A 26041-nucleotide genomic window follows, 5' to 3' on the forward strand; every position below is an offset into this window, starting at 1 on the left:
CCATATAATAGGGATCTTATGCATAGATATGGCCACGGGATACTTACCAATGCAACAATACTGTCGACGGCCTTGTTGAAGCGATCGACAAGATTTGTCATAGTCTTATAGCAGGCAGTGTCAATTTGATTGAGATTGATCTCCTCGAAGGCCGATTGTATCGATGGCAGATCATCGCAAACGAACTTAATCGTATCAATGATATCGATCCCATTGTCGTGCTTATCCTGTCCATGGCCTATTTGCAGGGGCCAGGCGTAGGCAATCGTTTCCGGGGAGCCAGAGGGCGAGCGCAACACCAAGTCCTTGACCTGCGGTGTTGCCATATTCCTCGTTTGCGTCGCCTCCCTCGTCTGCCACAGCCGTCGGTTGTTTTTTGGCAAGGGAGGATCGATGATCGATGGTAGAGTTAGATGGTAGTACTGATTCTTGATGATGATCGAAATATTGGCCTAGGATTCGGATAGGATTCTGGTGTCGAGTGTGTGTGTGTCGTTATGTTACGTTTATGGGTTACGTTTAAGGACTACGGGCTATGTTACTCTTTTCTTTTGTGGTTGGTTTTTTTTTTTTTTTTTGTTGTCTTAGGAACAGTGGCAGCGTTGGGTTTAATAATGTATATTTTGGGCTAAGAATAATTATTATTTATACTCTTCTCTCCCTCTTTCTCTCTCTCTGTGTGTTCACGTAACGTAACGTTGCGTTACGTTTATTGTTACGTTATGTAGCTGCTCTTTAGATGCTGCTGCTGCTGCTGCTTCTGTGTTCTTCCAGCTCTTCCTTCGCCTTCTGCTTCTGCTATCCTTCTGCAGATCCTTCCTCTGCGACTTCCTCTGCCCGTTCTCTTCGTCGTACCCTTCTTCGTTCCTCCTCCTCCTCCAGCAGCAGTGGCAGCCAGTGTTGGTAATGCCCCAAAATACAAAAGTAACTGATGATAGTTGCGTAATTTAATATTTTGCTGTATGCTAAGAAAACGATGCATTTTCCTCAATGTTCAGCAACATTTTCTTCATCGATAGGTTTTCGTCGTCTCCGGGAAATGCCTCCACTTTTTTCGCATTTAAAGATCGCTGCTGGCATTCCAACTATTTCTTGGTTTCATTCCACTGCGTTCCAGGGTACGCATGGTTTGCCATTTACCGTTGTCGCGCATTTTTTTTATGTACAAAATGTTCCTTTTGTTTTGTTTTCGAGTCTATAATTAAGAGAACAAAAAGGAAGAAAAGACAGAGAACAATGGTAAATCATAAGTAAATCAAGGTTCTGTGATATGCGATAATCGAAAATTAAAAAAAAAAAATTAATAAAACTATAAATTGGGGCTGATATTTAATGAATGGTAGCTTTAATGCGAAAATGTAGTCTACATATTATTGAAATGGAGTTTGCTGAGATTTTTACGATTTTCTAAGTAAAATGCGGCGAAAAAACGAATTACTTTCTATATAAATATGATATGTGGAGCGATCCTAATTAAAGATGTCTATATGGGAACTATTTTAATGGGTAATCATTTTGTGAGAGAGTTTTTTAAGGTTGTTTCATGGATTATTATTCATGGTGGAAAATCGGTTTATTCCGCCAAGAGAGACAATTTTTATTCCCCAACAAGAGTAATCCTTGATATATTTCTTCGCTTTGATGCCTTGTTCCATTCCAATCTCAATATTCCCACAATACCTCCCCTTTTTTCTGCGTTATTCCACACTTTTCAAAGTTTCATTTAATTTTCAGTTCGGGTTTTAAAGCTTCTCTTCAAACATTTTACTGTGGAAAGTATCTTGAAAGTATTCCCACACTCTGGAGATTTTGCTACCCGAGACATACATATGTACATATATATCCCCACTACATTGATATGCAACACCTCTTTTCGTTCCCTCTATATTTTTGCAACAAGGTAAGGGTGACTTTCATATGATTTTTGTTGTGTTTTTTTGTATTATGCTAATTAGTCATTCGAGGCACGTTTCAGCGCAATGCCTTTGCCTTCTTCTTTTAATATTTATTTTTTTTGTTTCGTACTGTATTTTAATGTGATTCCATTTTTTTTTTTTTGTGGGCGTGTAGACGACGTCGACGACACACAATGTGACTTCATTAGCATAAAACAACGTTGACGACAGCTTTCATTCATTTAAAAAATCCTCTATGAGGGTGGCGGCAAGCCGCAGGAAAATCAATATCCACCCCCTGTTTTGGGGGCCGGGGGGTGTGGTTAATATTAAAGAAATGAGACGCGGGCCATTTTCTAATTAAAGCTTATTGCAAAATGTGCATGTTTTGGGCTTAAAAATGGAAAGAGCTTTAAAGCTTCAATAAAAATACACAGAGGAAGAGGGTTACAGGGGTGGAGAGGGGTAAAGAGAGGGGTGGAGAGGAGTAGAGAGGGTTAGAGCCAAGTGTAGCATTAAAATTTGTTGGCTAGACACAAGCGCCGCATTAAATTGAATGGATTTTCAACACACCCAAAAAGCCCCGAATCCACTCCGCACTCTGCACTCTCCCTCTCTCTTTCTCTCTCTCTCTCTCTCTCTCTCTTCCTTTCATCTGTCTGTTGTCTGGCAGCACAAAAACAGAACTGCAGCAGCGAACAGTACCGTAGCGTAAGCACATAATGTGCTTTAAAGCACATGCTCTCCCACGTTCCGCTCTCCGTCGCTGGCTCACATGTACAGCACACACGTCGCTTATGGGTCCATGTATGTACCGTTATGTGGCCCTATCATTCTTGTTTATGCATGCACGTGCGCGCATCAAAAGCCCCCCCCGAATGTCGTCTGTCTTCCTTCCTCCCCCTCTCTTTCTCTCTCTTGCGCTCGACTTCGACATTCGGATATCGCCCCACGGGGCACAATACATAAATGTTGTGTGCGTGTGTGTTTATCCTGTCATATGTACAGCGCTATGACAGCAGACAAAAGCTATGTATGCCCCATCAGGAGGTTGCCATAGCGGCTGCCTGCCACACCCCCAACGCCCCCGTACATATGCGATATATACGACGAATATGTAAACACATTTCGCCGGTCAACGAGACCACAAACACAACAACAACATCCACACACACACACACACAACATTTATGTATTGTTAATCAATATTCCGGGGCAATGAATGAATTTTATTTTAAGCATTTAAGAACGACGCATGTTTTTTGGTCATTTCACAATTTAAGAGAGAGTTATGTTCATTCGTGTCTCGTGTGGCATTGAAAGGAGGCATGAACTATGTGGAAGGCTTTACAGTACAGAGAAAGTGATTAAAGGGTTAGGGCGGAGGTGCTTTAAGAATTGGGAATACCTTTCGGGAGGATTGGGCAGAACCTTATAACACTGCTTCTGTGTGTCCCGCGTCATGCAGCAGCGCTCCTCAGTCGTTTGATCTTTGTATTTTTGAACTCCATTCAAACCCTGCCATCAAATGCCCACAAGGCCCCCCCCAATTTCGAAAAATGTCTCTCCTTCTTCTATAGAACATCCTCTGAGCCATGTATATGTCAGGGCTAATTGGCGGCAGCCAGACATTGCCTTTGGGCATAGATTCCAGCCAGAGGCCAGGGCCATGGCCAAACCCATTTATCAGACATTGAACCCCAAAAACAACAAGCAACAACAAGGCAACAACAGCAGTCGTTGGCAATAATTTGTGGTCATAACCGTAAATTGTGGAGGGCTCGTTACGAACCGAAAATCAAAAAGTCAAAGTCATGTTCCATTAAGGTACAGAGAAAACCCCCAGACGGCAGACGACAAAGGTCCTGCGTCCTACCCAAAAATATCCTTTTGGCATCAGGCTGTTGTCTAGCCAGAGGGGGGTCTCTGTGTCTGTACGTGTCTATCTCTACAACATTTCTAACGAAAAATCCATTGAAAATCATCAGACAGGCCGGCTGGCAGGCGGTGGGGCGCCACAAAAAGCAAGTCTGCAACAAAAAAGACTTTTGTTGTGTCTGTACTTTGGTAGAAATTACGCATACGCAAAGGAAAATGGAGACATAGGAGAAGGTTAGAAAAGGTTGTTAGTGGAGTTAGAGATAGGCCATGCTCCATAAATCAGGTACTTTATGAAAAGTGGCCACCACCTATCCATCATTCCTGCACTATCATTCAACGTTAACGCGTGACTGGCAATCAGTGGGAAAATGCAACAGCCATTGCAAATTGTGGCAGTAAAATGTTTCTTTGCTCCAATAAATAATCAATCGAAATGAGGTCAAATTCGTCATGCAATTGGCACATAAACAATAGTTTCAGAGTATCATTAAACCATGAATATATCGCCGTATCGATTACATTCAATGGCTCTTACTTTGAGGATCCAGTACTCCTCTCTCCTGCTTGCATTCCACCATCATTTCGAAATGGTTTACTAATTAGACAGCCGCTGGTGTTCTATTTTTAACCATTCGGTATCATTCCGGTATTGTTGTCATAACATTTTTGCCCCTTGAGGCTTGACACACATTTCACCGGCTCTCCCTCTAGCACACACATTCGCCAGAGTTGGCATCGGGTGACACAATTATGAGAGGGAGAGGGAGCATGGCGAGAGGAAGATGCGAACGAGAGATGCATTTGCCATCGGCAGAATGCGCTTTTAATCAACTTAAAAAGGCCCCCGCACACTCACACACACACACACATGCACGTGACTGCTCTCTCTCGCCTCTTCTGCTTATATCACCTACATACACGCGACTCTAGGCGCTGCGAAGGCAACGCCCACGCAAAAACCTCTATTTATTTGTGCTAGTCTTTGGGCATACCCAAGGCAGAAGGGGTATGATGGTATGGAGGAGGGGTATGTCCAAGTAGATTACAAATCCGCACCATATAGAGCCAAAAGCAGCCTTGGCAAACGGTTTATCTGCCAGGGTATCAACATCTTCGAGCCGCGAGGTGTCTTTGTTTTCTCAGTTGTTTTTTGTTCTTTTGTTTTTGGTTTTCCTTTTTTTTTATGACTGTTGCCTGTGTGCCACGCTGTCTGCTTTGGCTGCTCGCTCTCCGCCGCTCTGCTCTCTCTCGCTCTCCGCCGCTCTGCTCTCTATTTTGATATCCACAAAAACTAAAATAATAAAAACAAATTGCCCATAAAAACGCGAGCATAATCGTTCTGAGTGCGAGAGAGAGAGCCACGACTAGTTTTATTATTATTTTGATAGGTTTTTATATTGTGCTCTCTCAACCGCTCTCTCGCTCTCTCGTCACTGATGTGCTTTTTGCATAGTGTGTCAAGGTCAGCAAATTGTGACGGCAATTAAGAAATTAGTCAATTATTCCGTTTAACAGGGCCTCCGTCCACTGCACTCTCGCTCTCCCTCGCTCTCTCTCTCTCTCTGTCTCTCCCTTTAATGCTCTTTCTGTTAGCTAACATTGCAACTGCATCGAGCGGCTCTATCTCTGTATTTGCTCTGCCTACATTTCCTTCTTCCCCTCCCCCTTTGCACTGCCTAGTGTTTTTTTTCTGCTCCATAATCTGTTTAATTTAATTCTCTTTCTATTTTGTATTTCAAATTAATTTACTTTGCATTTTATTTGTTTTTCATTTGTTTTTTCCTCTTTGCTTTTGCCACTTTTTTGGTTTTTTCCATTTGCATTTAGTACAATATTTTCCCTGCTCTCAGGGTCACGTGTGAGCGTGTCATTGTTTTTGTTAGCTTTTGTTGCTTTTGTTGTTGCCTGGCCGAAGGTTAAATTAGTTTACGCTTTGATTTCTCGTTAATTATTATCGCTGGAAATGGTGCTGTATTGCTCAATGAATTTTCGAAAAGCTACCTACAGTGATCGCTCGAAGAGGTTCCTCTCATATATAACTTCTGTTCATTTTATAGTCTGTTCTTTTTCTAAATTTCTCTATTCGTAGGCCCCACTGTATTTAATTTTCTGTTTATTTTGCATGTTAGCGCGAAGGTTCCCTCATCGTTCGTTTTTATTTCCGGGTGTGAAAATATCTTTACAGTTTTCAGAGCACTGTTTGATCGTCACAGTTGGGAAGCCACTGGCTTCATTCATTGAAAATTCCAAAATTTAAACAGCTGCCTTTATGGAATTTCTGAAATTTCTAGAAATTATTTGCCCATGCAATTTAAATTGCAAAAAGTTTGCGTTATTCTGGAGAATTTCGGGGAATATCCCCATAAATATTTCTGGAATTTTGAAATATTTCCGACAAATAATTAAGTGTTTAAATAAAAGTAGGGGGGGGGGGATTATGGTGGAAATTATTAAACAGCCCTGGAGCTGCACCACACAAATATATTTACCCAACATTTTCTCCATGAAAAACAGCTTTGGGAAAGGTTATTTCGTAGGGTAAGACCCCCCCAAAACACACACATAGAATACAGACTACACCCATGGAGTGCTATGGGTATTATCGATGCGTTGCAATGCCTCTTCTCTTCTCTGTAGCAGCATCAGGGGTCAAAGTCTTCTTTTATTTGTACAGCGGTGCTGTTGTTGTTGTTCAATAAGCATTGAGGTCAGTGATTATCAATCTAAAAACATATACATACATATATACCATCTAGAAATACACACTCACATATAGAATATACAGGCTAGTATACGAATGGAACATTCTGATGTGATATTTTCCATAAAAATCGCTTTGATTAGTTTTCCCCCCCCCCGTCCCCCCCCCCCCGTCCCTTCAAACAGATAAGGAAGGGCCTTTCGTCTCTATACATAGCGCCACCTGTGGGGCATTGCCTTCAAACGTTTGCTCTCCTAAAACCAAAAGCAAACACAACAACACGAAAATCCCACCGATAAGATAGGAATAAACATTTGACCTACTTACAATTGAATGAAAAGAGAAACATGTGACAAACGGAAACCACAATACTCGTATCAGAAAAGACATTTCTGTATAGTTTTTGGTCGGATCAAACCAGGCGGCGGCTGCAAGTCAAACACCTGCCGCCACATGACATGCCACAGGAAGGAGAAGGAGAAGCAGAAAGGAAAAGACAAAGAAAAGTATCATCTACCCTTTGCTGTCTTTATTGTGGTACGTGCCACAGAAGCTCCCCTTTCTGGGGATCCCCATTGAACGAACAGGAAGGAAGGTCATCCATCAATCGTCCTGCGGTTTTTGTAAAGAAAAAAAGCAGCTGCCGTTGAGGGATGTTGAGGAAAAAAAACAAAAAATGTGCAAGACACTGGCCTCATGCCACAACATGCCAATGCCTCATGACGCTGTGGCAGGCAAAAACATTGTAATTAAATTCACAAGAAATTAAGATAAAAACCCATTTCGATGATTTTTATGTCATGTAGGTGAAGTTGTTGAAATTTAACTGATGGCATAGGCACTTTGAAGCGGGGAAATAATGGAGTGACACAGGACTGAATGCCACAAGTAGCTTTGGTCACGCTATCGAAGCATATTTATAGAAACTAAAGACTTAAATGTTGTTTGGGAAGGAATTTAAGACAAAGAAAAGGCAGTTCTTAGGGGAATTATCAGGATAGAACCGAAGATTAAAGGGATCAGTAAAAAATACAGACAACTTCTTTGAAAATATGCCCCAAAAACAAGAAAAGAATCGACTGCAAATCTTCAAGAATATCTTTACGCCGGAAGAAAGGGTTCAGAATGGATTATGGATACATTTTAAAGACAATTTCGAAGGAAATGCCAATGGAATATCAATAGATTTCTATATACTGATGGAATAATAAATAAATAAATACATAAAACATAAAGGAAAGACAGTTCTTAAGGGAATTATCATGATAGAATTGAAGGAAAATTTCGAAGAAAAGGGCAATGGAATATCAATTCTCATAAACTGATGGAAATCTAGTGAAAATTGTAATTGAATTACACCTCAAATCGAAACCTGAAGGAAATAAAAACTTAAATAAATAATATTTGACGCTTAAACAAAGCCCCTTTATTGCATTGTTGAAGCATGTAGAGGCCCCTCCATCTCATTGCCACAACCAAAAAACAAACAAAAAATCGCACAAAAGAAGTTAAAATGCCAAAAAAAAAATCCAGAAGAAGAAAAAACCCCAAGCACACACACTAGGAGGAGGTTTCTGTTGAGACCCCACCCCAAGACGAAAAACTTTGTTTGCCGAAAAGGTGCTGGAAAACCCAAGACCCAAAAGTTCAAAAGAAAAGCGCGAATTAGAGGAGAAAACCATAAACCAGAGAGATACCAGGAAAAAAAGGAGTAATCGATTTGAAATTATCGCAAAAGAACGATAAAAAAAAACTTTTTACTTCAAAAGAAAACTGGGAAAACTGCTTTAAAGGTTAAATGTTTTTAAAGCATCGAAAAACAGGAAGTGGGGGAGGATGTGGGGGCCAGCAAGTGGAACGACAGCGCAGTCGGTGGCGGTTTCTGCCTCTGCAGAAGGAAAAAGTCCTTTTGAAGAGAGTTTTTCTTTCGCTTAAGACGATAGGCCCCTGCGGCTGTGTGGAACAAACACTCCCCCCTTAATGCGAATAAAAATGTAGAAAGAAAGAAGAAAGGAAGGAAGCAATAGAGAAGCAACACAGCAGAGAGGTATCAGAAAAGCATTGGAGTTGCAAGCAGTTGAATCTGCAGAAGAATCCTAAGAGAAAGCAGTAGAAAACGAAAGCATAGCTCAAGGAGGAGACACGCAGCTATAGCAGTAAAGCAGTGGAAAACTAGTGGTTAAGGAAGCAGTAGAGGATGCAAAAGAACAATAACCAGTAGAAGCAAGCAGTACAAGCAGAGCAGAACCAATAGAATCGGAGCAAAAGCAGTAGAAACAGAAACAGGAGGTGCCTAAGCAGTGGTAGAGCAGCAGCAGAGCAGAAAAGCATCGAAGCAGCACCACCACCACCACCAGATGCTGATGATGATGAAAAATAACTATGTAAAAAGCATAAACTATGTTTGTGCCAGAGGATACTGACTGCGGAGGCCGAAGGGAAAGTAATGGCTGTCGGGGTGCTGCCACACACAAACTGCGAGGCAGAAACGAAACGACGACAGGCCTGAAGTAAAAGTGGGGTCCCCACCCCACACCCAACCCAAAAACTTATCAAATATACAGTAATGTGGGCGGAACCCGTTAAAAAAAGGAGGCGATTCTGCGGGCGGGTGTGCGCCTCTGTTGGGGCCTGAAATATGCAAAAAGTTGTTGAAAAGTTGGCAAAAGGCATAAAAACGCTAGACGTTGACTGCGGCTGCGACGCCAACTGCTCTGCTGCTGCGGAGGTGGTGGCAAGATGATGTTGATGATTGCTTTTAGGGGGGGGGGAAAGGCTTGGGGCCTGGTGCCAGGTTTTTGGCCTGACTTTTGGGGCGGGCACCACACACCCACACACACACACATGTGTGTGGGGTAGGGAGGTGGGAAGCAGTGCTGTACAGGAGCGGAGTTTGGAATTTCGGAGGGTGGTTTCCTTTATTTTTAGGTATTTTTACCTTTTAAATATATTTTTCTCTATGATTTATTTGCCACCTCTGCACCTTCTCTAAAGTTCCTTTATTTTCACGCGTCATGCAGCAATGCCCCTCGGTCGATGGGCTGGCGTTACCGCCTTAAAGACTTCGAGTTTTCATAGAAAATTACTTAAAAATATTCCTAGGACTGTCAGACATTTCCTTATAAGCGCTTTCATTGTAGTTTCCGCTGCCTTTTGACCATTTGCTTGTCATTTAAAACCCTCATCAAAAACAGTTTTCGAGAGCCAGAACCCAAAAAATCCCAAACATCACAGAAAAGAGAGACAGAGAGAGAGGATGGAGGGTATGAGGGGGGGGATTGAGAAAACTTCCGACAGTTCAGGGATTTTGTTGTTAAATAACGGCATCCGGCTAATCAATATCCTTCTGACAGGACGACAGCAAAAACAACAAAAGGGAATGCACGATAAGCTTCCAGTATATTCGAGGATATTTTCGTTTAGAAATATTTTCAGCTAAGGAATTTACGCCTTGAGGCAGCTCCTGGCAGACATCGAGGATAACGATGGATAATTTTGTTGCCAACAACTTTTGAAAATATTTCCCAATAATAGTTGGGCGAAAAAGTTGAGAAAGTACTGAAAATATTTGGTATTTTGTTGTGCCCAAAAATGAGCTTAAAGGATCTCTTCCTTAAGCCGGAGATAATACAATTTCTGGTGAATTTACAGGAAAATATCAAAGTGGATGAGAAATATCTAGGGCATAAACATCAACTTCAAAGTACTCATTAGAACTTGGGGGTTTATTCCCTGGACAACAGATCTGAGGAATCCCAAAGGTAATTTAAAGAACTTCCCCTGCATTTCCCCCAACAAATATTCACGTAATTCTAATGGATCCATTTATCCACCAAGTTCCCAATTAAATTAATAAATTACCAACATTTAAATCATAAATTTCCACATTTTCCATTGAGGGGATTTCCCTTAATAAATAAATAAATTTAATTCAACATAAATTGCAATTTGTTTGGCGTATGTTTCTGAATGAAGGGGCCTGCCCCTCAATCGAAGAGTGGAAGTGGAAGTGACATGCCATGCGCCAAGAAAAAAAAGTCGAGTGAAAAAATGAATTAAAATATATTAAAGTCAGGCGCAGACATGCGCTGCGCTCTCTTTCTCTTGCTTGCTCGCTCGCTCTCTCTCTTCATTAAAGCTAAAGCTCTTGGCTCTTTAATGGAACGGAGGAGGAATAAATATCCCGCATAGCAACACGAGGGTTGCAATAACAATAAGAACAGCAATAGAAGCAGAAGCAGAAGCAGCAGCAGCCAAAAGCAATAAAAGAACGAGAGAGACCCAAAGTAATAAAACACACTGGAAAAAAAGACAAAATAATCAAAAATAAAGTCCTATTGTTTCGAGGCTTTAAATACCCTTGCAGGTCGATGATTTACTTTAAAAACTACGGAAAATACTGAAAAAACTGCTTGAATGTACTAAAAAGCTACGGAAAATATTGAAAAACTGCCTTAAATATACTAAAAAGCTAGGGAAAATATTATAAAACTTCTTAAATAGGCTAAAAAGCTATGGAAAATAATGAAAAGCTGCTTAGATATACTAAAAAGGCAACGGAAAATACTGAAAAACTGGCTTCATATACTGAAAAACTTCGGAAAATACTGAAAAAACTACTAAAATATACTGAAAAGCTACTAAAAAGTCACGGAAAATTCTCCAAACTGCCTAAATATACTGAAAAGCTATGAAAAATACTGAAAACTGCTTAGATGTACTAAAAAGCTACGGAAAATATTGAAAAACTGCTTAAATATACTGAAAACTTATGGAAAAATTCATCAAAACTGCTATCAGAAATTCCAACGTTTTTGTCGTGGCACAAATGCTCAACTGTTTAACTTTATCTACTGCTTGCTTTACTTGTGTTCTTTAATGAGTTATCTTTTATAATGCTTTATTTTATTCCGATTTCTGTATGGTTGCACTGCTTGCTTTAACACATCTTTGTAGGTGTCTTGAGCACTGCTAGCTGTCACATCTATTCCCCGTAGAGCTATCTTAACAAGCGATCTTGCTTGAATTACCATTCGAACTGCTTTGTAGAGTTTACTGCTTCCTTGTCTAAACGCTTTCAAAATCTAATTTTAAAGTTGTTTTAGTGAATGCAATTCTGGAATAAAATAATACTCTATAAATTAGGAGAATCCCTGTTCTTCTTTTTACTACCAAACTTCTAATCAAAACGAAGACACCCTTGCCCTCTTCAAGGGTAAGGGTATAGAAAAACCCCAACAGAGGCGTTGTGTGCGAGTGTGTGTGCGTGTGTGTGTGTGTACCCAAGTGGCGGGTGTCGGGTGGGTTTTTTTTTTTCTGTGAACAGCCTCGCCTTTCTCTGTGGATGGGGTCGAGGAGGAGTAGAAGGTTGAGCGGGTGGTTCTTTTTCTGCTTCTGCTTCTACTGTCGCTGATGAGAATGTTTGTCGGTGGTGGTTGGGTTGGGTTGGGTTCGGGGGGAGGTTTCAACACGACAGACGACTAGTCGTTGCCGCTATTCTGCTTCTGCTCCTTCGTCATCAACAACGTCATCATCTTGTTTATTTTTATACATATATTCCACAGGGTTGCGTTGCTGCTTCCATGTCGCCTCCTTTTGGGGGGTTGGGGGGTGGTGCCGCCTGCCACTCTTTTATTTTTGCATTAATTGCTTTATCGATTTTTTCCCAAGCATTTCCAAGCCTCAAGCACCCATCATTCGGCCCTGCCGACCCCCCGATTGTTGTTGTTTTTAGCACAAGGACGTGGAAAAAGGCAACATGGAAAATGTGGAAACAGAAACTGAAGAACAAATGCCGCCCACTTCTGTTGAACCCTTCTCTCTGTGTCTACTTTTTGTTACCGTGAATGAATTGAAATGAATGGAGCGGATGGAAAAAAGAAAGGAATTCTTCAAAGGAAGAGCGTATCAAATGCAAGCAGTGCAGGGTAGACAGGGGAATGCTACAAAAAGCAACAGGGAGGGTAAAAGACATGACAAGGCAAAAGAGAGAAAGGTAATTTTAATAAATAAGCAACAGGAGTCGAAGAAAAAGCAGTCAAAAGTAAGCAGTAGGCAGAAGATTTCTACAAAAGAATCAGTTCAGCAATGAAGAAGAAAGCATAGTAAAAGAAAGCAGTCGGTCATCAATGAAGAAGTGCTAAAGAGCAAGCAGTAAACATAGAGGTGTACTCAGAAAGCCATAAGCAAGCAGTATACGAGAAATCTTTACCAAGAATAAAACGAAAACAATCGTCAGGATTCTTCATACAGGGAAAACGGAGAGCAAGCAGTGGTAAAGATAATGCACAATGCAGTAAGTCGGGACAAGCAGGCAGTAGAAAAAAGAAGCACTTGACAGAGGTATTCGTGCAAAGCAGAGCAGAAAACAGAACCCAACACAGAAGACAGCACTACACTCTGAAGATCGTCATAAACAAGCAGTAGACAGACGACAGAAGAATTCTACAAACAACAGGAGCAAAGAACCCCGTCTCCAAAGGGGAATCCAAGAGAAAGAATTGAATGAATGGAAACGGGAGTGGGAGTGGGAGAGGCAGGTGGTCGGAGAAAATGCATTCACTGAATGACGGCGATTCTTGCTCTCCCTCTCTCTCTCTCTCTGTTAGTAGCAATGAAAAGTGCTTTTCCACCTGCCGCAGTTTTGCACAAAAGGAGAAAAACAAAACAAAATAAAAGCCGGTGAAAGAGAGAGAGAGAGAGGTAGAGAGTGGCAGGGAGAATCGAAAGTAGGGCAACCCATGTACCGCCCACTTGCCAAAACCAAAACAGCGACAGAGTTGCCAGGCCACAGAAAAAATATAAAAAAAACAAAGACAAAAAACATCATAATAAAAGCAAGCAGAATGCATGCATGCAAAATGAGTGCAGCAGAGGAGGAGCAGCATCGGCAGAAGAGGAGCAGCGGCGGCTGAGGCACCGGCAGAGCTACAGCTACAGACCGACAGGCGGCGCCTCAACCACACCTCTCTCTCGCTCTTTCTGCGTTCCGTTAATGCAAAATAATGAAGGAATTAAGGTTTCCATCTTACAGATACCCTTGAAGATCCATAATACCTATGATAACTATGGTTATGGTGGTACGATTTTCATGAATATTTGTAGAATTATGTAAAAACATATGATAATTCGAATTCCAACATTTGAAGGGTTTATTCTTAGAACTGAAGAAGATTTTCCACAAAATCTCCCTTATGGGAATTTGTTTTTCTTCTAGATTTTGTTTTTAGAAATATAAAATCTTTATATAACTTGTTTTTTTTTTATAGGAAATCGCATAGATTTCGATTTATAGCTGCATATTTTAGAGTATCATATCATTACCTTCTCAAATACCATATTTTCTATAATAATTCCATCTGACTGCCTTGATCGACTTTGTTTATCCCTTATCAAGAATTTCTCCACCTCTCCTGCACAATCGTAATACACTTTCTTTCGTAGGGTATCCCGCAAACAAAAACAACAAAAATTGCAGTAAAAGTGTGTGTGCACAATCCCCCCGCCCACCGCCCCGTTGCCAACCACCCCACCAGTTTCCACCCAACAAAAAACGAGGTCAACTATTTTCTGTGAGAGAAAGAGTGAGAGAGAGAGATGCCAAAGAGAAAAAGAGAGAGGAGGAGGGGCGGGCATTGCTGCCTTGCATTTTAGTTTCAATTGCGTGCGTTCGTTAGTTAGTAGGTTATGTTTATGTAAATTTGCATAATTACAAGCACTAACGGGAACAACATAACATTCGGAATATATACGGATATATAATACATGGAATTTCCCACTAGAATGTAATTTTTAGTGCACTGCTTGGCTCTTTAATCTTAAAGCCTGCCGTGAAATGCGGCAACACTGCAAATGCTTTGTTTCTGAGAGAGAGTGTGTGTGCGTGTGAAGTGCGGCAACAGTGCAACAGCAGGGGAAGGTGCAAGAGTGGCAGTGTGAAAAATGGGTCAGTAATTAAAACTCCAACGCCCTGAAGGCTTCGAATTGTTTGAAATTATGGGGGTGGCGGTGGTGCAGACAGCAGGAATGCCTATATCTATATCTATAAAGAAAGATGTTCAATTATTATGTGGGGATGTAATAGAGTGAAGACTGGGAGTGGTATGTGAACGCATAGAAAGATGGTTCTAAATTAAAGAAGATGCCATTTGCTAAGTGAATAATCATCTACAAATGTGGTTTAGGGGTTCAAAGGGGAATCAAAATGGAATTGAGAATCATCGGAATATTATTTGACATTTAAATAGGGGTTTGTGGTACTTGATGAATCACAGAGAAAGTATTGTAATACATTTATAATTTTTAGGGTTTTTCTTTAATTTCTTGAATTTTTTTCTCTGAAATTTGGTAAAATCTTCCATTTGTATCTCTCATTACTAGAAACAAAGTGTTTTTTATAGTAATTTTTGCATTGTTTCCCTTATCATTCCATTCCCAAATCATCGGTTAGTATTCCTTTCCCATTCCATTCCAAAATAATCATATAGTATCCCTTCTCATTCCATTCCCAAATCATCTGTTAGTAGTATTCCCTTCTCGTTCCATTCCCAAATCATCCAATAGTATTCCCTTCTCATTCCATTCCCAAATCATCCAATAGTATTCCCTTCTCATTCCATTCCCGAATCATCTGTTAGTAGTATTCCCTTCCCATTCCATTCCCGAATCATCTGTGGGTTCCACTCCTGTTTTCTGATTGATTCCTCTCTTTGTCAATCTTCTCACTCTCGATATCTCATTCGATATTCTCTTTTTGTTACCCGTGTTCCACTGTACATTACGTGCCAATGGTCACGTAAAACACAAAGCGAATACAACAATCAGCCAAAAACCAATCCCCAAAGCGAAACCCGACCGTTGGACCCCCAATAACATTACTAAAACATGTTGAAAATACAAAAAAGAAAGAAAGAAAGAAACCTCCGACAATAGCTCAAAGGAAATGGCTAAAAGAATGCAGCCTTAAATAAATAAAAGAAAAGCCTGGGTCTAAATTACAGAGTTAAAAGAAAAATAATAATGTAGAACGAACCGAACCTTCCACCCAAAACAAAAAGAAAACAAAGGAAGAGACAGAAAGCAGTACGAAAAAGGAAACGAATTGAAAGCGGAATGACAAAATACAGAACATCCCACGGCTGCGCTGCGTTGTTGACAATTTTCATACCATCAAAAGGCAGGGTTGCTCTGTTCCTGGTGCAAGTGGGAACAGAAAGCAAAGACCGATAAAAACACAAGCAAAAAAAAACAAAATAGAATTCGAAACATCCTTCCCTTTGGCACAGGTTGAGAGGATAGAACTATAGAAGGAAGGACGATTGAGGTTTGGCTATCCCCGCGAGAGACAGGGTGAATAATGCAACAAGAAGAACCTGCCACAAGGGTTGCCAGCGCGCCCACTAGACTCTGGCTCTAGAGTTTCCCCCAGGGGATGGACGGATGGATGGACGGATGGATGGATGGATGGATGGTAAAGGTGCATGCTCGCTCTCTTTCTGTGCTCGAGAAAAGTGTGGCCTGGATGGAAAGGGTGGGTGTTGCAACAAACATTTCCGGGTAAGTAGCAATCCCGCTGTAATAAAATCTGTCTAACTTTATTCGAGGGCAACGTCGTCCAGCGGGGGGGCTACGGTTGAGCGTCTGTCCTTAAGAGGTTCTGGGTTCCGGGATTTTGATTTGGGGTTTGGGTGGTCGCTGGTTTGTCGGGCGTTGGTCTGAAAGCACTTGAAGAGGCAACAAATTCTATTGTTACCCCCACCATCAAAGAAATATAGGAAAAAAACCTTTGGGGGTTAAAGAGTAGGACAGGCCTGTTGGGTTTTCGAGGGGTCTTCCGCTTGGGATGTTCGAGAGAGGTCTGGTCTGCCTCCTTTTGGTGCCAGATGAAATATGGTAAAAAATGTATATTGAAAGAAAAGAAATTTGTTGTTTGTGGCAAAAGAAATTTATGTGGCACAGCCACCGAGCCATAAACTAAAACTAAAATAAAAGAAAGAAAGAAAAAATGTATATAGGGTGTAATCCAAAGAAAGTACAGAAAAATATATGGGTGTAAAGAGAGAGAGAGAGAGAGAGACAAAAAGAAGTTGAGAAAAGCGATTAAATTTCATGAATTATGGGGCTAAAACGGAGATAGATGCCAGGGGGGGAGGAGGAGGTTTTTTTTGCCAAGGGAAGAAGCTGCTGTAATCCAAGATGAGTTACGATAGATAGAGGATAGAAAACCAGAGAAAGAGAGAGGAAAAACACAGCTTAAAGTAAGTGAAAACTGCACAATATATTTACAGTTACACCGTGAAGTTTGGCAACGTGACGGGAAGTGAAATATGACAACGTTGAGACATAAATCTTTCGCAAAGGTATTCAGTATTCGTTTTGAGGTGTGTGTTTCAAAGATGCTGCCTTTAACCCTCTAAAGACTACCTTCATTCATTTGGGCTTAGAAAAAAAGTGAAGTTTGGCAGCGCTGCCTTGTCTATAAACCCACAAAACACTGACTAAGTGAAATCTGCCAGAAAAGAATCAATTTTTGGTTCATTTCATCATGAATCACAAAGAAGTGAAATTTGTCAACCTCTCATTTACCCGAAACTCTGATTAACTTTTTTCTAGACCCAAAAATATTAATATTTCCATCAAAACAGAACAGAAGCGAACAAAGAAGCGTTATGTATTTATAAATAAAGACATTTTTGAGTGCATTTTTAAAAGCCCTGAAAAAAAAACACGTAGAGGAAACAGAAATGTAAAATATGGAAATGAGGCAGAGCCCCGTGCCGTGTGTTGACAGTTTCAGGTTCATTGAACTGAAATTAATTAAAAAATCAAGTTGAAGGTCATTCCATTCCCCTCCCCATTCCGCGGAACAACAGTAAAATATGCCGAAAAAAAGTGTGTATTTAATCTGAATAAACAACGTACTGGCAAAAAGTACAACAACAAATTGGAAACAAAAAACTGGTATTTTCGGCAAAGGTCAGTGAACATTTTTAACAATTAAAGACAGAAGATAAAACAGAGACAAGTGGAAACAAAAAAGGAAATAAGAGGGGGGCGGTGGGAGGAAGAGGGGCGATCATGAGCATTTCTTAGCCATGTCTCTGCTCTATGTCTGTGTCTCTTTCTCGCTCTGGCAACAAAGAAAACCTGTTTTAATTGAAGCTCTGTATTTCGGCGGCTGCTGCGTGAAATATGGCAACAGCGCGTTCGCGGTCGCACCGCAACGCACGCACAGGCAAGAGAAACCGAAAAAACAGTTGGCAGCACCACCACCTCCGCTCTCGCTCTCTCTCTCTAGCACGCTCGCTCTCCGCATTCCCAATCAGAATTTCAAACATTTTAATACCAGAAACGTGACGCAGCATTAGAAGGTGAGGAGAGAGACACAGAGAGAGAGGGAAAGAGAGAGACGGTGGGGGGGGCAGCAGCTGCGGCTGATGGCCCGCTGGCTAATGGCTTCGAGTGTAAGCGAGACACCTACATGATGATGCGTTGATAGCCAGCGGCATTAGAGCGAGTTTAACAGGGTGGTATACCCTGTAAAATGGAGAGTATATGACACAGGTGTGGCTATTGGCACCAATAAATTCTTAATGTTCGTCTAAACTTTTATTCCTGCGTAACAGGTATCCCTTTAGTCACAAGCTACACAAATTCCCACTTGTTTTTTTTGGTCAGCAATCAAGAGCGTAAGAGAGAGAGACAGAGAGAGAGAGAGATTGGAGTGAGTGTCTGTATGTGTGACAGGTGTTCGTTAGTGCTGGTCTGTGTGTATGTGTGTGTGTGTGTCTGTGTCTGTGAGTGCATAGACGACGTAATAGCCGCCGCAGCAGCAGCATAACTGCATCGAGTGCCAGAGTCACGTACGCCACACAGCAGCAACAACTACAGTGGGGGCCCGAATAAAAAGCAGACCAGACGCAACACACAACACAAACACAACGCAGGTGTTCATTTTTCATTGAGAGAGGGAGAGAGAGAGAGTAAGAGCGGGGGTGAGCGAGGGACAGCGGCGAGTGCAACGCCAACAAGTGCCACATTAAATAAGGAAATAAACAACGAGTTCTACTTGTCTCTAGATTATGCAATGCAATTTTGCCTTTTTTGTGCTACCCTCCCCTCCCCTCCACCCACCCTCTTCTCACCGCAAAAATCTTGAGATTATAAGTAATATTTTTCAGGTACAGAAAAGGTCAATGCTTGTGGAAAACGTACACACACAAATTAACATATTATTTTTAAAGGTATCATTAATTTTAGCCTTAAAGCATGTCTAAACTTTAGCTTTGAACTTGCAACTAATTTGAGATCTCGCAATTTGGCTATTAACTGCGGCTCTCTTTAGAAGTTTCTTTGGTCTTTTGAATGAGGTAATCATTAGAGTTGGTCTGCAGTGTACTGGCCCTGGCCAGACCTGACTACCAGTTATTTTTGAAGGTCTCAAATCAGTTTCATTGTCTAATTTAAGCTTCAAAATGTTCTGTCAATTATGGAACAGATAAGTTTGACTGATGATTGGGTAACAAGGGTGCTCCAATTAGATAAAGTAGAGGCCTCCAAATGGAAATAGATACGTAATTAGTGGATTTGAAACAGTTTGGAACACGTGATGGAACACATCTCTGTTTTGGGCTTTAAAAGAGTGAAATATTAGAAGAATTTACAAGGGTTTCATAAACTTAAAGGCACTACAATACTCTGAGGAATATATTTCTTAATTTTCTTTAGTTTTCCTTACAATATCTTTATATTTCATAAATCTTTCAATCATTCCGCATCATATTACCCCAGGATCTCCAAATCTGAATGAAATTCTTACATATTCTCTATGAATATCTTCCTTTTAAACCATATATTCCTTACTTTAAGATTATTATTCCCCTTGGGCTCATTCAATCCCGTGCCCATCCATTTATCAGCGGACTTTTATGGGCTTTACCCTGGTAATAGCCCTCCTCTCATATCTTCTTTGGTTTTTAAAGCCCACTAGCTTGTCACTGACACTGCAGGGGCCCCTCCTCGACTCTCAAACACAGACACAAGCGGCCTTAAAGGTAGGGCCAGGCCACCACACACCCACACACAGAGCAAACTCTTTCCCGCCCTCCTCTCTCTCGCCTGCCCTGCGTCTCACTGTCCGTTTTGTGGGTTTGTTGGAGCTCTTTGTCTATTTTGTGTTGCGACGACTGTCGTGTGGTGCACAGAACGTGTTTTTTTTTCAGTCGACGGCAACGAGGCCTAAACATAGACCCAAAGAACCAAAGGCAACAAAAGCAGAGGAAACAACAAAGGCAACACAGAAACAACAGCTATAGAGGCAACCAAAGCTATTGATACCCTGTAGGTCTGTATTTTATCAACAAATTTATGAATTGAATGATATTTTCGATGGCAGATAAAGGATATAGATCGAGCCTTGAAAAGGAGTCAAAGATTAGCTGGGTACCTGCTGTGCACTAAACCATCATACCCTCTCTGCTGGGGGGTATCAAAAACCTGCAATACATTTCATGCCCTTAGGCTAAATACGTCGCCGTGTTGCTCATCTCTTCCGCTCTCCACCTCTCTTTGTGCTTTGCTATTCGCTCTTCTGACTACAATGTTGTTGCCGCTGCTGCTGCCGCTGCTGCTATCGCGCGACTTCAACGTCGGCCGCATGGCCAACGACCTTTATCATGCACACACACACACACACACAGGCAAACACGCGCGCACATGCACGAACATGCACGCTCAACCACATTCACATGGCGGCGGCTGCTCCTCTTCGCTCCTCTCTCCATTATTCCCACAGAAGTGAACTCTCAGACGTCAGACGGTTTTAGCATTTTATCTGCCCTCGCGCCAGCTCTGTCTCCCTCCCTCTCTCTCGCGTGGTTTGCTTTGCTCTTCATTCGTTTATGCGTGACTCGCGCTATCCTACGCCCCTCCCACCCCTCCCTTTTCCACTACCCTAGTCTTCACCGCTTCATAGCAATTTAATAATTTCGAGTTTTAAGTCTCTCTCTCTCTCTTTTTCGCTCCTCCAACAACCTGTCTGGCACACTCATGGGGACTCGACTGGACTGTGTGTGTGTGTTTTGCTATACCCTTGCATAAAGGGTATGACTATTCCTATCAGATGTTTGGTATCGCAGAGGGACATTCTTCTGATATGCTTTCCTTTTTGCAGGGTATCTTCCTGTCGCTTTCATAGCCCCCTGGGCTTCTGCCTCTCTTTGCATGTTTTTCAATTAAAGTGCAAGCAGCAGCAGCAGACGGCAGGCTGGGCCACAATTTTTAGCTTCCTCTATGGCCATCTCTTTTCCACTTGCATGGAAATGTGTGTGTGTGTGTGTCTGTGTTGTAATCGACGCTTTAAGTTTTACCGTTATGGGGGCCCGCTGTAATAATCAACAACAGTTGTGTGTTTTGCTGTCCCTGCCCCTGTCCCCCCCTCCCTCTTTCATTATGCGTTTCATTTGTCAAGAACATACGTTTCGTGCGGCGATTCTTATCGCATTTGACACGCACACACACACACACACACACACACAGAGAGTGCAGCCAATAGCATGAGCAAGTGGCGCCATCTATAGCCTCAAAATGCCATTTTAATGCACTTTTAATACCCTGTAAAGGTAGGGTATGAGGATATGTTGGTGCCAAGCAGAAGTAAGGCAGAAGATAATCTTGCGCACACCTAGAAAAGTCTTTGGTATCCACAATTTAAAAGATATTGAACTACAATTTGGTACGATAATATACAGTGATATTTTCTACCTATCTACCAAAAATCATTGCAATCGCCTTATTATTAGATCTTACTTTAGGAATAAAAAGTAAGCTTTATTCTTCTGCCTTTGTTTCCATCATTCACCTCTATTTCTTCCTTTCCATAGCCTTCTTTAGATAGTTTTTCTCTTCGAACATACCCCAATCAACAGTATTTTATAGTATAAATACCCACCTGTACTTGTTTTTATGTATATTTCTTTCTGTATACACATTTTAATGTACTTTTTGCTCTTATTATTATTTTTTTTTTTCAGCCTGAACTTGGTACCGCTTTCCGTGAATCACGCATTGAGTTGAAAAGCAGGTCATCTGGTGGTCCCTCCTTCCTGCTCCTCACCCCCTTCTTGTCTGTCGAGCAGAATGAGAATTCGCGCCATAAACATGCAAAGTTTATTTGACACAGATTTTTATTTATATGCCAAAATATATATGTATGTAAATATTTATTATTTGGCGCTCTGTACGTTTGTTTTCCGTCGTCTTTGTTGTTGTTTAAGCAATACGATATGTAGGCTGGTCTGTGGATTTTGTTGTCTCTATTTATGGTCTACTTTTGCATGATTATCATTAATGTTCCATATTTTCTAGGTAAGTGGGTTCTCTGGCACTTGCCTCTTTATTTATTTTTGTTTTCTTTATTTATTTTCTATCGCTATCGATAGATAAGCAACGATTGGGTGCAAATCAATTGAGAAGTGCAAAGATTAGCAATTGCGGAAGTGATTTTCAAGGCAAATTCCCAATAAATAACAAACATTTTCTTAGAACTGATGATTAGAGATTAGTTTTAGTATCAATAAATTAGTAAATTATTCTCAAACTTTATTTTTAATACATAATAATAATTTAAAAATGTATTAAATGTTATTTGTATTTTGAATTTTAATTTTATTTAATTTATTTATTTATTCAAATAGCTTATATCAAACATCGTCCGAATCATCTTTCTTCTATAGAAAAGATGATTCTAACGATGAATCATCATCAAAACCCCATTTCAAAGGTTATTCCCCATTAAAACCCTACAAGCATTGAAACCCTTTACCATTTTCCCACCATTAATTCCCAGTATTCCCCCACTCTGAGTCACCCATCGGGCGTAACAAATGATAGGTATAGTATATCCAATAAATTCCTAGAAATCTAGCAGAAATTCCATATAATTTGCGTCACTTTGTATAAACTATCCGTCCGCGTATCGATTACCACAATTTTGCGGTGTATATTTACTCAAGCGAAAAGCAAACACAGAAAAAGAAATAAGAGGGGTGAAAAAGGTTTCACACAGTTGTTTGGATTGCAATTGCAATTGTTACAAGCACATCAAATGGAAAAGTAAGTAATTAAGTCGCTCTAATAATAATAATAATATAGCCCAAAACCCACAGAGAGGGGAATACTCGTCTGCGGCTGATTCATCGCTTGAGTAATTCGTAAAACAATGGGGAATTGGCCCATCTGCCTGTCTGGATCTTGGTAATTATCTTTGAAAATCAATATATGAGTAGACCAAGGCTGTAATTATCGAATTAAATGTCATTACATAGAAAGAAGAGCCCTGAATAAACAAATTTCATATGCAAATAGAGGGAAAAAGAAGTCCTGGAAAGGGTTTCGATACCTTTGGATAGGTTTTAAATGCAAAAACTTGCAAACAGAATGTAAAATGATGGAATAACAGTGGAATAATTGATTTGTTTGTGGATTTAATAATTGGCCAACAAAAACTATCTATTGGTCAGAGGGTTCTGTGATTTACACTGCATTCCATTCATGAATGATTTATTTATTTATTTGATTCAGACAGTCACGATTTCAATGCTTAGATACTATATTTTATTCAGAGATATTTCATTCATTATTCCTTTTGGAAAACTGACCTACGATATGGAGTAGCTTCCCTCTATCTTTATCTCCTTTTCGATCATATAAATCTCTTCTTTCCTTTGCATTTCCTTTGGCGGATATTATGCAACATATGCAAAAAAAAAAAATGGCAAACGAAACAAACAACAGAAGAGCGGGAGAATGACAGATAGAGAAAGAGAGACACAGCACAGTCACAGCTAATAAATAATGCAAATGCAAAGGGGGTTTGTGGAGCGCTTGAGCAGGGGAACGGAACGGGTTTATGGCCATTGAGTGGCAGGAGTGCAGCATGACGATGCAGTTCATGGGACGTTGCAAGCGGGGGGAGGGGGGGTGGAGTGGACTGGAGTGGGGGCAAGGCAATTGAACTTTTGATGCAACTTTCTCAAGTCGAAAACAGCTGTTGCGGAAGAGAGAGAGAGAGAGAGTGCAATAACTTTAACGCCTGTTGCCCCGCCATATTATTTATTATCGCTTTATTTTTATCACACAAATAAAAAAACAACAACTGCAAAGCCATGAAAAAAGGGCTTGTCCATAACAAAAACAAAACGAGTGGACCCGGGGGAACGAATTGGAATAGGAAACGTTTGGAATGGGGCAAAAGGGGACCGAAAGGAACGATGGGATTCGAATTTCAATATCAATTAGAGATCAGAGCGGAACACTCACTCATGAAAACGGAGAAGAATTATGGGGCGCTTTTATGGGGGAAACAGTTAAACAGAACATTTGGGCGAGTACAGAAATAACAGAGGGAAAGAAGTGCGAGAGAGAGAGACAGCGGCGCGGCCCTTAAAGCCAGTGCCGAGCCAGAACTTTAAGGACATGTCCCGTCATGTTTACATTTAATTTCAAGTGCTTTTGCTGCTCTTCGTTGAAGCACTTTAAGAACTTTTTCAACGTTCGAGTGACTGCACCCCAAAGAATGGATTGAATGGCGGCGAGGTCAGGGGCGTCGTTGCACAGCGGGGGCCTAACTGGCGTCTTCCTGTGAGTTTTATATTTATGATGTCTAAGCACGCGACTCGTATTTTATTACACTTTTGCTGCTGCGTTTTGTTACAAGGGGTTAAGAAACGGTAGAGGGCCACTGCCACACCCTACCCTAGCCCTACGCTACCCCACGCCACTGTTTGCACTCCAGTCCCGTCTTCACTTTACCGTTTAATGGTGTTAATAGCCTTTATGACAAAAAATGGGCGTGTGTTGCAACACACAGCAGACAGTTTTTATTTTTTTATTTTTTTTTGCAGTCTCTGCTTTTTGCAGGCAGGCCAGATCTTCCTCCAAAAAGGGGAAGATAAGGCAAACGATTGGAAGGGGAGGAATAATCAGATAAGACTGGAGGAACTGCAAAGTAAACTCGAAATAATGCAGAATTTATGGGTTTGGGTTCAGATTTGTTGAGTTATTTGTGGGTTAAGATTTACTATAGAAAAAGGATATATAAAGTACGCCTGTAATTTTCCAACCTAAAATCAATTTATTTCTTCATCAAAAACCACCAGAGAACCTTTTTCCTTTAATTCTGGAGCCATAAATTATTTAATAAATCACACATCTAAAAAAAAAAAAGGAATGAAGTGAAAGAAAAATCCCGAACCCAAAATAAACATCCATTTACATAAATTTCCCCCAATTTTTTTTTTTTTAAATAAAGATTTATAGAAAGGCCCAAAAAGGTTTTCCTAATGCTGTGGGAAAACAAAGGAAAAGCCCTAGCCTGGTGCTCTTAAAATATAATGTATGTATAGTACCAGACCCCAAAGCCATAATAAAATGGTATATATAAAAAAAAAGAGAAAAGGACGGGACGGGACACATAAAAGATTCTAAGCGAATGATATACTGGTGAGTGGGAGGCTCACATTACATTTTGTTTCTTTTATTTTTGGTCTGTGCTGTGTGGGTGGGGTGTGCTTTGGGGCATATATTTATGGGAGTGAGTGTGTTCAAGCTGAAAAAATAAATGGATATGAAGAGGTAGATGTTTGTAAATTGCTTTGGTCAGCTGTTATTCAAGGCTAGCTTTAATTTTCAATGGAAGACATGGAAAATTCTAGGAAAAAGAAAACTTTGGGATCGTTTAAAGAGCTCTATGATGGTTTCAGAAAACAGAAACCTATAAAGTGGTCATTCTGTAAGGAAAACACTTGGATTACAGTGGGATTTCCCATTTTCTTGCTAGATTTCGCTTTTCCAAGCTGTTTAAAGTTGAAAAAAGCTTTTTCTTTTCAATAAAAGAATAAATCATGGACTGTATTTTAAATTTAGTTAAAGAATTCCATTAGTAAATGGAATTTCATCAAGATAGAAGCTCATTCTTCGCCATAACGACTTCTACATCAAACGTACAGCAAACCTTCCAGGGTTAAAGATTTCTACTTCCATTCCGCTTTAAGCGCCCTTTAATTTGTCCATTCCTTTTCCCCCTTTAACCCATAAATGGTAACTAAATTAGCTTTAGCCAAAAATAGAAACAACTTGCACCTGTATTTAATCCATTAACACACACACACACACACACAGACAGAAAGTCTAGAATAACAGTAACTAAAGCACAAGTAGCACAACATTTGCCGGACCTCGCACAACATTCGCTTAAATGAGAGCCAAAACAGATACGAGAGACAGAGAGAGACAGCAGAGGGCGTTGGTTCCATGAAAAACTTAAATGCACCAAAAAAAAAAACAAAAAATGACCATCCAATAATGATAGCGATAACGGTACCAACAGACAGACAATTTAAATGCTGCAAAATATTTGTCGGCAAAAGATTAAAGCGCCAGCAGCGAGAGAGAGGGAGCGAGTGAGAGAGCAAGAGTACACATACAATACATATATCCTTATATATATGTATAAAGCAATTTGGAAGAGTGCCGGCAGTGGGTGGCTGGGTGGCCACCCCACTCCATC

General features: G+C 40.7%; 1 protein-coding gene across 3 annotated transcripts in view; it reads right to left on the bottom strand.

Moving 5' to 3' along the window:
- Positions 1-26041, bottom strand: part of LOC108155537 (histone-lysine N-methyltransferase, H3 lysine-79 specific) — a 48318-nt gene that overhangs the window by 10716 nt on the left and 11561 nt on the right. For all 3 annotated transcript variants that reach the window (XM_033389763.1, XM_017286407.2, XM_017286408.2), the window contains exon 3: positions 48-1195. In XM_033389763.1, coding sequence (XP_033245654.1) covers positions 48-326 — 279 coding nt within the window. In that variant the 5' untranslated portion in view covers positions 327-1195. The remainder of the gene's footprint in view (positions 1-47; positions 1196-26041) is intronic.

The sequence above is a fragment of the Drosophila miranda genome, chromosome 2 (genome assembly GCF_003369915.1).
Source record: "Drosophila miranda strain MSH22 chromosome 2, D.miranda_PacBio2.1, whole genome shotgun sequence".
Classification (NCBI taxonomy): Eukaryota; Metazoa; Arthropoda; class Insecta; order Diptera; family Drosophilidae; genus Drosophila; species Drosophila miranda.